Source organism: Pollicipes pollicipes, unplaced genomic scaffold (assembly GCF_011947565.3).
Source record: "Pollicipes pollicipes isolate AB1234 unplaced genomic scaffold, Ppol_2.1 Scaffold_4219;HRSCAF=4965_pilon_pilon_pilon, whole genome shotgun sequence".
Lineage (NCBI taxonomy): Eukaryota > Metazoa > Arthropoda > Thecostraca > Pollicipedomorpha > Pollicipedidae > Pollicipes > Pollicipes pollicipes.
In genome coordinates this window covers 6382577-6395064 of record NW_023596448.1, presented here as the reverse complement: position 1 = coordinate 6395064, position 12488 = coordinate 6382577, and the positions used below count along the sequence as shown (strand labels likewise).

The window sequence follows — 12488 nt, the reverse complement described above, 5'->3', positions numbered from 1 at the left end:
CGCACGCAGAGCACTCTGTCGGCACAAAACATAAGCTTTAGTATACACCAAACGCAAGGCGAGGAAAATATGCGACCAGGTTCCATTACTCATTTTATGCCAGAGCAAATGTGCCTGTATCAGCTGCACCCAAGATATCCGGAAATGACTTCCAGGCGCTAGGTGCCTGGGTCAGTCAGTTCAAATCTAGCTAGGCGCTTTTCATAAAGCATTTCCTTGAAACAAAATTTACCTCAATCCTAACCATACGTGAGGGAAGAGCCTTCTCGAGAAAACTGGAGAACGGATACAATCACATGCAAATCTTACAACACGAAATCTGAAGCATAGTGTAACAACTCAGAAACACGGAGGCTCGAGTCCACCCCGATAGGTAGGTTACACGGAAGTTCTAGCCATGCCCGGCGCCACAGCAAGCACACCGCACTCTTTCATTGTCAGTTATGAGTGATCCTGGCTGTAAGCTTACCTTAACTGTCATCCAAGCGGTGAATGAAATGCGAGTAAACAAAGCATCACGGGCTCCTCGCCCAAACGCCCTTTCGCTCAGCGCTGCCGTTTGCACGTCGTGAGTGCTCCAGGGCTTTGGCTTCCAAATTTCACTATTCCGTAATGCTGAAGTCCTCCGTGCCTACCTTCAACAGCATGAAAAATGGTTTTTCCTGTATTTCTAGTTTTTCTCGATATCCTGAAGTTTAAACTGAAAAGATCCGTGCTAATGAAATTGTTATGATAATCACAAACAGAATCATTTTTATATTTTCCATCTACACTTAAAATGCATAGTAAAGGAACTAAATCTGGAGGAATGGCCTTTTCATTCATAAAGGGCGCTTATGCGACGTTTACGAATGGTCCACGCACATGGGACGAATGAGCTAGATATTGTTAGCGGTAGTGCCGTGTGAGGCACTGATCAGCGGAGGAGGGTTGGGGACGTGGGGTATTTCGCGAAGGCATCGAGAACTGCCATCAGTATTGGGCATAAGGCAGGTTGATATTGCTGAGGCTCTTCAAAGGAGGTAATTATGCGAATTGCTGCTACAAAGGAGTCGGTATGCCTGTTTTTGTGGACATTTGCATCAGTCCATGCGTGAACAGGGTCAGGCTGCAAAGCACGGCAAACCGTTCAGTTATCAGTACCTTTACCAGATAAAAGACATTGCATTCAATATGAATTGTCATCAAAGAAAGGACTTTATTTATTTCCACATTAATACCAATGCTTGCACCATATTTGTTCAGTACAGTTCAAGCTACCATGCACTCATTATTTCCCAGCTAACAGCACTTGGAAAACTGCATTATTTTCTGTGGTTATCACATCACCTGCTACATGACATCTTTTTGGTGGAGGTATACATTGCTACCTAATGTTAGAAAAACTTCATTGTACACCATTTGTCATGTTTAAGGTGGAACATATCATAAATAATCTTAAAACAGGTAGATTCATGCTCATACCCTCAAGTTTTAACATTTACGACAGCAAGCTCCCGAGCGCATGCACCCCACCGCCTCGACTCCCCAGCGCCATTTCTGTGTTGCCGTTGTGTAATTACAATATTTCTGCTTATCAAGAACCATAAAAATATGTGGGACTAAGGTAGCAATCATAATGCAATGAAAAACGTTTCTTATCGCATCCAGGTACGTTTATGAAACAGACAGGCCAGAGTAGTCCAGACCATAGCCTTAACTAGCCTGACCTGACCTAACCTAACCTAACCTAACCTAGCCTAACCTAACTAACCTAGCCTAGCCTAACAACCTAACCTAACCTCACCTAGCCTAACCTGACCCCCACCCTATCCCATTCAATTCAGTGTCCCATTGACATCCATGTTCCATGCCATATATATGTACTGTATTAAGAAGTTTTGTTTAGCTGCCATATTCTCATTTTGCTTTTCATTCCCACGCAAAAACGTCATATTTCCCCACCATGTTGACCAATCTACATACAATATGGAAGACTGCTTGGATATGCAAGACACACATTTTATTGAATTCTTGTTACCTTGGCCTCATACATTTTTATGGTTCTTGATATGCAGTAATGTTGTGATCATGCAGTAATGCTGCGATCATATGTAGAAATGGCGCGGGGTGCCCCGTGGTTGCTGCATGTTTGCGCTCAGATGTTTGCTATCTTAGTTATTTAAGCTCCAAGGTGAGAGCTTAGAGACCTGTTTTACAATTAATTACAATATGTTCTGCCTTAAAAATCATGATTGATGTACAATGCTCTCTCTTAACACGAGGTAGCAATGTATATGCTGACCCTGCAAGGAGCAATTTCAGCTCATGCATGCCATATTTCAGAAAGCTCATAGTTTGATGCAAGTATACCAAATACAGCATTTAGAGGGCCTATGCTTCATTTAATGATGATGATGCTAGGTTAATTCAGGTCCACTGTTGTCCTAAGAAATTTGAGCCAAAATAAGTGAAATTTTTTTCCAAGTTATATGGCCAGTTTTTCATATTATGCACCAGATAAAGCATACTACTGTGGCATAGGCATCTCAGAGTTTGGGTGCAGTAGATGGATTTATGTGAATGGGCAAGGTGGTGAATATTACCTGCTAGCACAAAATTGGCATGAGTGAGTACACAAAAAGCTGGCCTAGTACCAATGAGATGTTGTCATGACTTATGTTTTGTAATGGAGGATAAACTGAGTATGGCAGTGCAAGAGAGGTGGTGGCATTGACCAGCATCAGTTAAACTCATCTTGTCTTTTTACTATGAATAACTACTTAGCATTTAATTTTGGGCTCAGCCCCTTCTTACTTCTTTACTTCTTTCTTCTTACTTTTTTAACCATGACCAAGGTTTTTTTCTCCTTTTTCTACCAAACAGCATCACCAACATAGCTTTTCAGGGATATAATTTGGGAAGATGCAGTTCCACATGAAAACCCTGCAGTCAGTCTATCCAAATTCATCAAGTTTGGTGTGAAGGTGAAATATGAAGTCATCCAACACAGTTTCTGCCTCCTTGTCAATGTCTGCAAATATGTTGTTCAACTCTTACAGGAAACCCTTTGATTTTGAGCCCTGACATCTGACCTGGGTAGCCAATTTTCCACGCCTGAGACATGGGGGCTGGTTCGCTGAGTTGGCTGCCACCCAGTCCCATGTTGATTAACCCCATGTTGATTGACTGATCCTGCGCAAGTAATGAAAGCCTATGTGAATCATTTGCTCCTATATGCTCAAATGCACTTGCACTCATATGCACTTGCTCCATGATGGGCATAGTTTTAGAATGTAACACTTGTAAGTCACATGCTGGAACTGAAGTTCTTCTTGTTCTTTCAGTGTCACTAAGGCACCACAATGGGTGTCAAACACCAAACTGGCAAGCAGCGGAAGGACAAGTTCTATCACTTGGCCAAGGAGACCGGCTTCCGCGCTCGCTCCGCATTCAAGCTGATCCAGCTGAACCGCAAGTTTGAGTTCCTGCAGAAGGCCCGCGTGGTGGTGGACCTCTGCGCCGCGCCTGGATCATGGATGCAGGTGGCGCGCCAGAACATGCCCATCTCCAGCATCTGCGTGGGCGTGGACCTGGTGCCCATCAAGCCCATACCGAACTGCATCGCGCTGAAGGAGGACATCACCACCGATAAGTGTCGGCAGGCGCTGAAGCGGGAGCTCAAGACGTGGAGGGCGGACGTGGTGATGAACGACGGCGCCCCAAACGTCGGCAAGTCCTGGCTGCACGACGCGTTCAAGCAGGCCGAGCTGACGCTGTCAGCGCTGGCGTTGGCCACTGAGTTTCTTCGTAAGGGCGGCTGGTTCGTCACCAAGATTTTCCGCTCGAAAGATTACCACGCTCTGATCTGGGTGTTCAAGATGCTGTTCAACAAGGTGCACGCCACCAAGCCCCAGGCGTCTCGAAACGAGTCGGCCGAGATTTTCGTGGTGTGTCAGGGCTTCAAGGCACCGGACAAGATTGACCCCAAATTCCTCAGCTCGAAGTACGTCTTTGGTGAGCTGAATGAGGAGAAGCCGACGCAGCTGGTGTTGGGAAGACCGCAGAAAAAGGAGAAGGCAGTGGGATATGCTGATGGTGAGGCCACCGTCTTCAGCGTGTTGCCGGCGTCAGAGTTCATTAGCAAGCCGAACCACCTGGAAATGCTGCAAGGTGCTAGCAAGATCGTCTTTGACACCGATGTCATCGCCAATCATCCTTCTACTACTGACGAAATCCGTTCAAGTTGTGAGGATATCAAAGTGCTCGGTAAAGCAGAGATCAAGGCACTGATCAAGTGGCGAAAGAAGTTAAAGGAGCAGCTGGAAAAGAAGGAGGAAGTAGAACCGCCCAAAAAAGAAGAATCCGAGGATGACGAGGAGGATGAGCTGGCGAAAATAGATCAGCAAATCGCCGATTTAAAAGCCCAGCAGCATGCTGAAGCGAAAAAGAAAAGAAAGAAGCTTCTTCAAGAGAGACGAAAAATTCTTGAGAAGCTTCGCGCCTCTGGTTACTCAACAGAGGGAAGAGTAGAAACATCTGAACAGGACCTGTTTGCGCTTCGTGACGTTAAAGATCCCAGTAAGGCTGTCGATGCTGACCTAAATGACATTCCTGTGGAGGAGGAGGCTGTTGAGCATGAAGAAGGCCCGACGACGAGGCAGTTTGCTCGCGACCACGAAACTCGTGATGCGATGGGGAACTTCGATCCGAGTGTGGAAGATCGTCTTGATGAGGACGAACTGCAGTGGGTCGACGATGATGCTCAAGATCCGGATGGCCTCGGGCTGGAAGCCGATGGTGAAGACCGGTCAGACGAGGAGGAGGAAGACGAAGAAGAGCCTCAGCTGCTGGTGGATGACATTCAGCTGACGAAGGGCGGTAAAGTGTCAAGTTTGGAACGACGAGCGCGCAAAGCGGAGTTGTGGTTTGACAAAGACGTGTTCGAGTCGATCGAGGATGAGGCAGACGAGGATTTTGAACTAGAGCAGGCCATCAAATCTCACGAAGCAAAAGGTGGCACTCTGTTTAGTGGTAGTAAAGTGGAAGAGGGGAGGGCGGAGAAGTCCACTAAAAGGCTCTCGAAAGAGTCAGCGGCAAAAGAGAAAGATGCCGACTTGAATAAATTTGACAGTGATAGCGAGGAGGAGGAAGTTGACGCCACAGCACAGAGTGACGATGACGCCAAGTCAGACAGCGACACTGACAGCGACTCGGACGATGAACCCCGTGGTAAGCGGTCAGCCAAGCGCGGCAAGCGCACGGCCGAGCCGTCAGAAGCGGCACCGAGCGCCAAGAAGCGGGTGGTGAAGCTGGACGCTGAGGGGCTCACGCTCGGCTCCATGATGATTCACTCGAAGAAGGCGCGCCGCGACATCGTCGACGCCAGCTACAACCGCTACGCCTTCGACGACGTCAACCTGCCGGCCTGGTTCGTGGATGACGAGAAGCGCCACATGCGCTGGCGGCCGGAGCTGGACCCGGCACTGCTGGCCGAGTACAAAGAGCGACTCAAGGACGTAGACGCGCGGCCCATCAAGAAGGTGGCCGAAGCCAAGGCGCGCAAGAAGCGGCGTCTCCAGAAGCGCATGGAGAAGGCCAGGCACCGCGCGGAGGCTGTGGTCGAAAAGGAGGACACGACTACGATGGAGAAGGCGCGCGAGCTGCGCAAGATTTACAAGCGTGCGCGCAGCAAGAAGCAGCAAGAGGTGAAATACGTGGTGGCGAAGAAGAGCACGACGCATGGCAAGCGCGCGCAGCGGCCGGCTGGTGTCAAAGGTCACTACAAGGTTGGTTGACCCTAGGATGAAGAAGGACATGAGGGGGATGCAGAAGGGTGGGAAGGGCGCGAAGAGCGGAAGGCCCGCCAAGGGTGGTACGGGACGTGGGGGCGGTAAGGGACGTGGTGGGAAAAGGTGAAGAAAGAAATAATACGCGAGTGTCTTCATCACCGTGTGAATAAACCATTGTGTACAATTTGTTAAATGGTATCGTCACGTTCTCTTAGGAACATTATATGACATACGACAATGAAAGGCGCATGCAGCAGCGAACGAATGTTTGTGCTGCGCCTGCGCTGTGGTTCTCCGATCAGCGAGTGCGAACTGGGCGTGGCTGAGTGTGGATGCAAGTTGCAGCTTGCAAGAATGTAGATGGTTGTCAACTGGATTTTAGTGCAGTCGGTATCTCTTCTATTCAAAGTACGCGAATTTGGGGTTGGTTGTTAAGGACCAAGAAAGTGGACATGGGGGGGGGGGGGGGGGAGGCGAATGTGGCAGTGGCTTCCTCCCTTGAGGAAGCGAGCGGGCGAGGGGGCGGCTGATCAGCGTCAGGTGCTCTTCCACGTGGCCGGAGTAGACCTTAATTTGTGTTATGCTTACGTTCCCCTTAAAAAACTGAAACGCTACAATGATGACTGGGCTGTTACGAAGGTTCGTAGAAGTGTTTAGGGCCGATCCTACCACTCACACGGTGATCCATGCCCAAAAATGTTGCACGGAAGTTTTTTGAAGTTCGAAGAAAGCTGACGTGAATGATCTTAAGTCTCGCGTGCGGCGACAGGAGGCTGATATTCGCTGACAACATAACGTCCTTTACGGGCTGCTATTGTTGAATGCTGTCTGAATATTCGCAAGTTAAATAAAAAAAGTTCTTGAGATTGCGGCGGTCATGTTTTGGTTTTACGAGCAGAAGACATGTGGCTCACTGTTGCATTTGTTTACGTTTAGGGTTGTGATTGGGTCCCGGCTGTGGAGCGTTGTTTAAGACCTACGAAGGCCGTTTTTAGAGCCGTTTTTTGCTGTACTGAAACTTGATGGTCGGAGTAAAAACAAAGAATATTTCGTAAGTCCACGGACATTTCTTCCATGCTTTTCTTCCTTCTTTATGGGATAGCTGGAGTTGTGACCGCCCTGTGAGAAAGTTCTGGTATCACTGGCGTAAGCCCACCTTTCTCTGGCCTAATTTTGCCTGAAAATCTTTACGACAATGATATCGAGATATCCTGTACAACAAGGAGGAATAGTATTACATTTGTCTACCTGTAGGTTGCCTGATACCCCGAATTGATTCATACCGCCCCACCCCCACACCTTCCAGTTCCAGAACGGAACCTTCGGTGTGGGCGGTGATGCGCGGGTGACGAAGTTGCTGCTCTTGACAACAAATTACAACATTAGGGGAGATTGGAAGGACCGAACGACACTAGACGAGACCGGGTGAGAGCGAGAGGGACGTGACTGGACCGAAATGGGTGGTATGGCGTGTTGAACTGAACCCAGAATCCGCATTACAAAGTATCGGCCCCTCCGACTTCCTCTGAACTGCCGCATCGCCTTCCATGAGGCGTCACAATGGAACATCAAATTTTATCTCAATCGGGCAGAGTGGCCCCTGCTCCTTCCCCAAACCCGCCGCTTCCTGACTGCACAGTTCGTCCTAGTGTAATAGTATTCACGACATTACGACCGCTCGGGTATTACGGGGCATCCAGGTGAATGCAGCAGCGCATATTTGGCCAGCCAGTCGTTCCGATCCGGGACAGATCGGCACCACTCCACACCACACAGAGAGAAGCCCAGGCAGCGCAACAGGTGACTCTCCCGGACCTGGACGCCCGTGCTGACTGAGCATGGCCGCACCGCAAGCGTGCATTACGACCATCGCCGGGCTCAAGCCCGAGCCTGAGCGGCACCTGCAGTCTGCCGGCGCTGGTGATCGCCAAACAGGACCCCAGGGTGATGCCCAGCAACGGGGGTGAGTCGCACGTGATCACGCGCCGCCCGCGGCACACCGTGGGCCAGGGGAGAACGCACAATAGTGACCCCCGAGGGCACGTGCTCATCCCCCCCCATACCAAATTTATGGCGTTTATAGAGATGCTGTTTCGAAATGCTGGCAATCGAAAATTCCAGGTTGGCACTTAGGATAGTAAGATTAAAAACATGCGATGGTTTCGTAGTGCTCAGAAATTTAGCACGGTTTTCATCCCATATTTTTTAGTTGTGCCACACCTCCCACCCTCTCGCATCGTGACACCCTGCCCGCACCCCTGGCCTGGACCGTGCTGGATTGCTGCAGATCGGCGTGCATAGGCTGGGGAAGATACGATGTTTAGACTACTTACCGGAAGTCATCCCCTACCTGCGTATGCCCGACCGATTAAAGGCACCTATCATGTTGAGGCGGTTTATTTCATTCATCGCTTTTTCAGGGAGCGTCGCGTGACCCGTCTCATCGCTCACAGGAATTCCCCCACATGCGTCCACGCAATAGTGTCACTGCACCGCATATCCAAGCTGGTGCCCGTCAGGTTGCCTCGTGACCCCTTTTATCGTCATCGCCGTCACTGAGCCTTTACGACGCACTCAGCTACTGAGGCTATGTGGCGTCGTCTGCCTCCCACCCTGGTAGGAAAGCGCGGGCACCGCGGGGATCGAACCCCGTATCTCCGGTTTCCTAGACGTGCAAGCGGTTTTAACGCCAGACGCGTTAACACCACACTATCGGCACCCTTATAGTGACTACTTTTCAGATCCGCTGACATCGGTATCCGTGTTATCCTTTACCGTGCGCGACTCGGTGGATGACATCAATCAACGTGTCCAGCTGGGCAGCCAGCGCCACGTGGCCATTCAGGCCGGCCTTTTCCACGTGGGAGATACGGGTACGTGTAAGGTTCGTACACAGGGAGACGTGCGGTAAGGGAGAAAGTGGGTGACTGTATGTGTGCTGTTCCCAGGTTTGCCTGTCCGACGATAAACCTGGCGTTAGTTAACATTTACCAAGCACATCCGAAATACTGGCAATAAACCAGCAAAACTGAGGGGGGGGGGGGAGAGGCGGAAAATAGCTAGCAGACAGCCAAGACGCATGTTTAGAACCTGTCATTCGATCAGGTTCTTCGTTTCAAATATTTTCCGTTAAAGCTGAACATTGCCCCCTCTGACAACACTGCCGAACAAGGCTCACCAAAGCATTGTCAGAACTAATCCGTTAGTATCACACGTATTCCCACCACTTGTAGCGGCAACAATCAATGACTTCCAGCTGCATTCGACATATCCCCATGTTGTCTCATGCGATGTCGTTAGTTCTAGTGTCGTGCTTGGTGTATCTAGCAAGCTTCTTTAAGTGGATGTGCAGTGCGTTACTTAAATTGAACGATTATTACTGATTAACTTAATGGAATTATTATATTCAATGCTAGTATTAGATTAATAGTATTAGACCCTTAGACCCCTCCGAATACTAGTGTGTCGTGTTCGATCGTCTATTTAGTCATGACATTACTTTCTTGTCTTTTACCACGCAACATGTCCTGAGTTAACTTGCGGCAGTAGGAGAGCACCGCCGTCAGTCCGCCAAACCAAGCAGATTAAGTTCACGCCAATCCGAGCGTTCGTGACCGAGGCAGCGGCTGTCTGGCGCGGCGCGTGGAGGGCGCCGGCCGCCGGCTGACCGCCGACCGGCCGTGTTTCAGTGCTGCTTCACAAAGCCGGTGGTGGTGATCCGCCAACCGACGGACGTTGACGAGAACTACCGGCCGCACGCCACCAGGTCAGGCCGCCGACCCTGCCGCCCGGCCGGGTCACGTGCCAGGCAGTGCCGGGTCTGGCTGCGACCTGCGTGCCGCACGCGTGCCACCGGAGGTCGTCAGGGACGTGGACGCATCGGATCGTTGCGCTCCCTGGACCCTGTGATTTGCTCTGAGCTTTGGTTTCGCATGCGGTCGATAGGTACTGCCTAAATGTCGCAGTCATTGCCTGCTGCGGTCGGGAGCGTTGTTTTCTCAATGCGGTCGATAGGTACTGCCTAAATGTCGCAGTCATCGCCTGCTGCGGTCGGATGCTGCAATCGTATGTTATCGCTTACTGCAAGTACGTACGACGTCGTTGGTGTGAGAAAGCTTCATCAGATATGCACAGGGGGAGGCTTGTCCCCCAGCACACACCTGAAAGGGTCGCGACGCTGTACCACCAGGCGTGCCGGCGCTGGCTAAGGACGCGCCAGACAGCACCCCTCTAGACGACCGGACAGCTAACGCTGCCTGGGCGTGTGACGGCCGCTCCGCCCGGCGTCCGGTCTGTTGTCGCTGAACCTGAGCGTCAGACAGTACCCCCCGCTAACGAACGTACAGCTGACGCTGCTTTAGCATCTGACGGCCGCTCCGCCCGGCGCCCAGTCCGTTCTCGCTGAACCTGAGCACCAGACAGCACCCCGCTAATGAACGGACGGCTGACGCTGCTTTAGCGTCTGACGGCCGCTCCGCCCGGCGCCCAGTCCGTTCTCGCTGAAGCTGAGCGAGAACAGCTCGGCGGTGACGCTGTTCGAGGGCGACGACCTGCAGTACCGGCAGCTGCTCAGCCTGCCGCCCGGCCCGCCGCACTACCTGCCGCTGGCCGAGGCGGCCGCCTCGCCCAGCCTGCAGCCAGTCACACGCTCGCTGCTGGCCGTGCTCCGCCGGGTGAGTGACGTCATACCGTCGGTCAGTCACTGTCGGCTGGTGATGCCCAGGCGGGTGAGTGACGTCATACCGTCGGTCGGCCGCTCTCGGCTGGTGATGCCCAGGCGGGTGAGTGACGTCATACCGTCGGTCGGCCGTTCTCGGCTGGTGATGCCCAGGCGGGTGAGTGACGTCATACCGTCGGTCGGCCGCTCTCGCTGGTGATGCCCAGGCGGGTCAGTGACGCCATACCGTCGGTCGGCCGCTCTCGTCTGGTGATGCTTAGGCGTGTGAGTGACGTCGTATCGTCGGTCAGTCGCCTCGGCTGGTGATACTTAGGCGGGTGAGTCACGTGTGGCGCCCGGGGCGTCCCCGTGCCCTCTGGGAAGTGCTCAAGAGGTTGGATGACGTCACACGGTTTCCAGGCCGTCTCTTGCTCCGTGTTGCGGAAGCTTTTGGGTTGTCAGGCGGGGGGTGACGTGATGCAGTGTGTCGCCGGTCTCCTGCTAATGGTGCCGAGATGGGCGAATGACGTCACACCACATGTTGTCATGCTGACACCCGTTTCTTTTCATTTCATCGCCATTCGTATAAAAAGCCAGTACTGCGATGCATTCCGCGCACAGTGCACAATCGCATGTTGAATTGCATAAGACAAAACGGTGGACACGAGCGTAAGACTGACCGTCGCAACGTAGATCGATGTGTGTGGTGCTGTCTACTGCCGTGTTCCTGCCCTTCCCTGTGTACACAGACGGCCAGCAGCGCCGCACCGCCTCGGGCGTGCTGAGCCCTGGGCGCGCCTCCGCCGGCTGCGCTGTTGGCCGACCGCGAGCTCGAGTGGCTGCCTCTGGCGCCAGGTGTGCCAGCCGCGGGACGTGAGCACGCGCCAGGGCCGGCAGCTGCAGAGCTGCGAGCTGCGCCTGATGGACCCCAGCTGCGCCAGCTTCGGCCTGCAGCTCTGGGACTCCGAGTGGATCCGGCTGGCGCAGCAGTGGACGCCGTGGGAGACGGGTCGGTGCGGGGGCGAGCCGGTGTGGTTCGTGTTAGGGCCGGGGACGACCCGAGCGATGCTGGCGACGGCCGCCGGGCCAGCCTGGGAAGCTGGGGACTCCACTGGAGCCGGGTCGACGCGGCGGGCGGCGCATCGTGTGAGCCGGCTCACCATAAGCTCGACGCTCCCGAACGGAGACCAGTGTGTGCACGAATGGTCTCACATGCGGTGAATGCGTCTCCAGCCGCCACAGGGCTCCGCAGATGGCGACCGAGGGTTGAACACGCCAACGCCTACAGGGCACTCGCTCTCACGCCGCACGCCCACAGCCTCATCCCCAGTCCGCAGCCGTATGTTCGCCAGTCTGCCACCCGCCTACATGACCCCGCGCGCGCGCCGTGTGGCAGGGGCCACCTGACGGGCGCCGCCGTCGACCGGCAGTGCTCTACGTCACCGACTGCCGGGTCAAGTACGACACGTACCGGCAGACGGCCGTGGGCGTGGTGAGCTCGCAGACCGTGCTCACGCCCAACCCGGCCCTGCCGGCCGCGCAGCAGCTGGCGCAGTTCGCGCGCCGCGTCCGAGCCGAGCGTGCCCAGCAGTTCACGGCCGATGAAGAGTTTGACGGTGGGTGGCGGTGGCCCGCGGCAGAGGATGGGTTGTTGTTGTGCTTCAGGAGGTTGAATGTAGAAATGGGCTAGAATTCCAACCTTTGATATGATGTCACGAGCTTTTGAAACATGACTGATTGCATCTCCTGGGAAATTTGTCAATGGATTTCGGCTACAGCCACATGATGCATGATGCCACATGCCATATGATGCACAACATTTGCCTTGGTTCAATAACTCGTCTGATATGCTACATTTTCTCTTCAAATATAATCCGCAAAGATGGGGGCTGTTGCGAGCACTGAGGGACAGACGCTCTGTGGCAGAGATTACGGGGAAGGACGCTGGGACCTCGCTCAGCGGTTATCCTGAGACTTGAATGGTTACACGGCTGGATCGGGTAGATGCGCCCGTAACACGAAACAGCTGAAGCAGTGGCAGCAGCAATGATACCATGACG

The 12488-nt window shown here is 53.0% G+C and overlaps 1 protein-coding gene across 1 annotated transcript; it reads left to right on the top strand.

Moving 5' to 3' along the window:
• The first annotated feature begins 920 nt into the window (after positions 1–920).
• On the top strand, positions 921–5777 carry LOC119095727 (pre-rRNA 2'-O-ribose RNA methyltransferase FTSJ3-like). The gene is made up of 2 exons (XM_037218580.1): positions 921–1022; positions 3327–5777. Exon 2 carries the CDS (start codon positions 3345–3347, stop codon positions 5775–5777), a length of 2433 nt encoding a protein of 810 aa, XP_037074475.1. The 5' UTR covers positions 921–1022; positions 3327–3344.
• The last annotated feature ends 6711 nt before the right edge of the window (positions 5778–12488 follow it).

Coding starts and splice junctions, on each gene's coding strand:
- LOC119095727 (XM_037218580.1), top strand. CDS start 3,345: ATGGGTGTCAAACACCAAACTGGCAAGCAGCGGAAGGACAAGTTCTAT.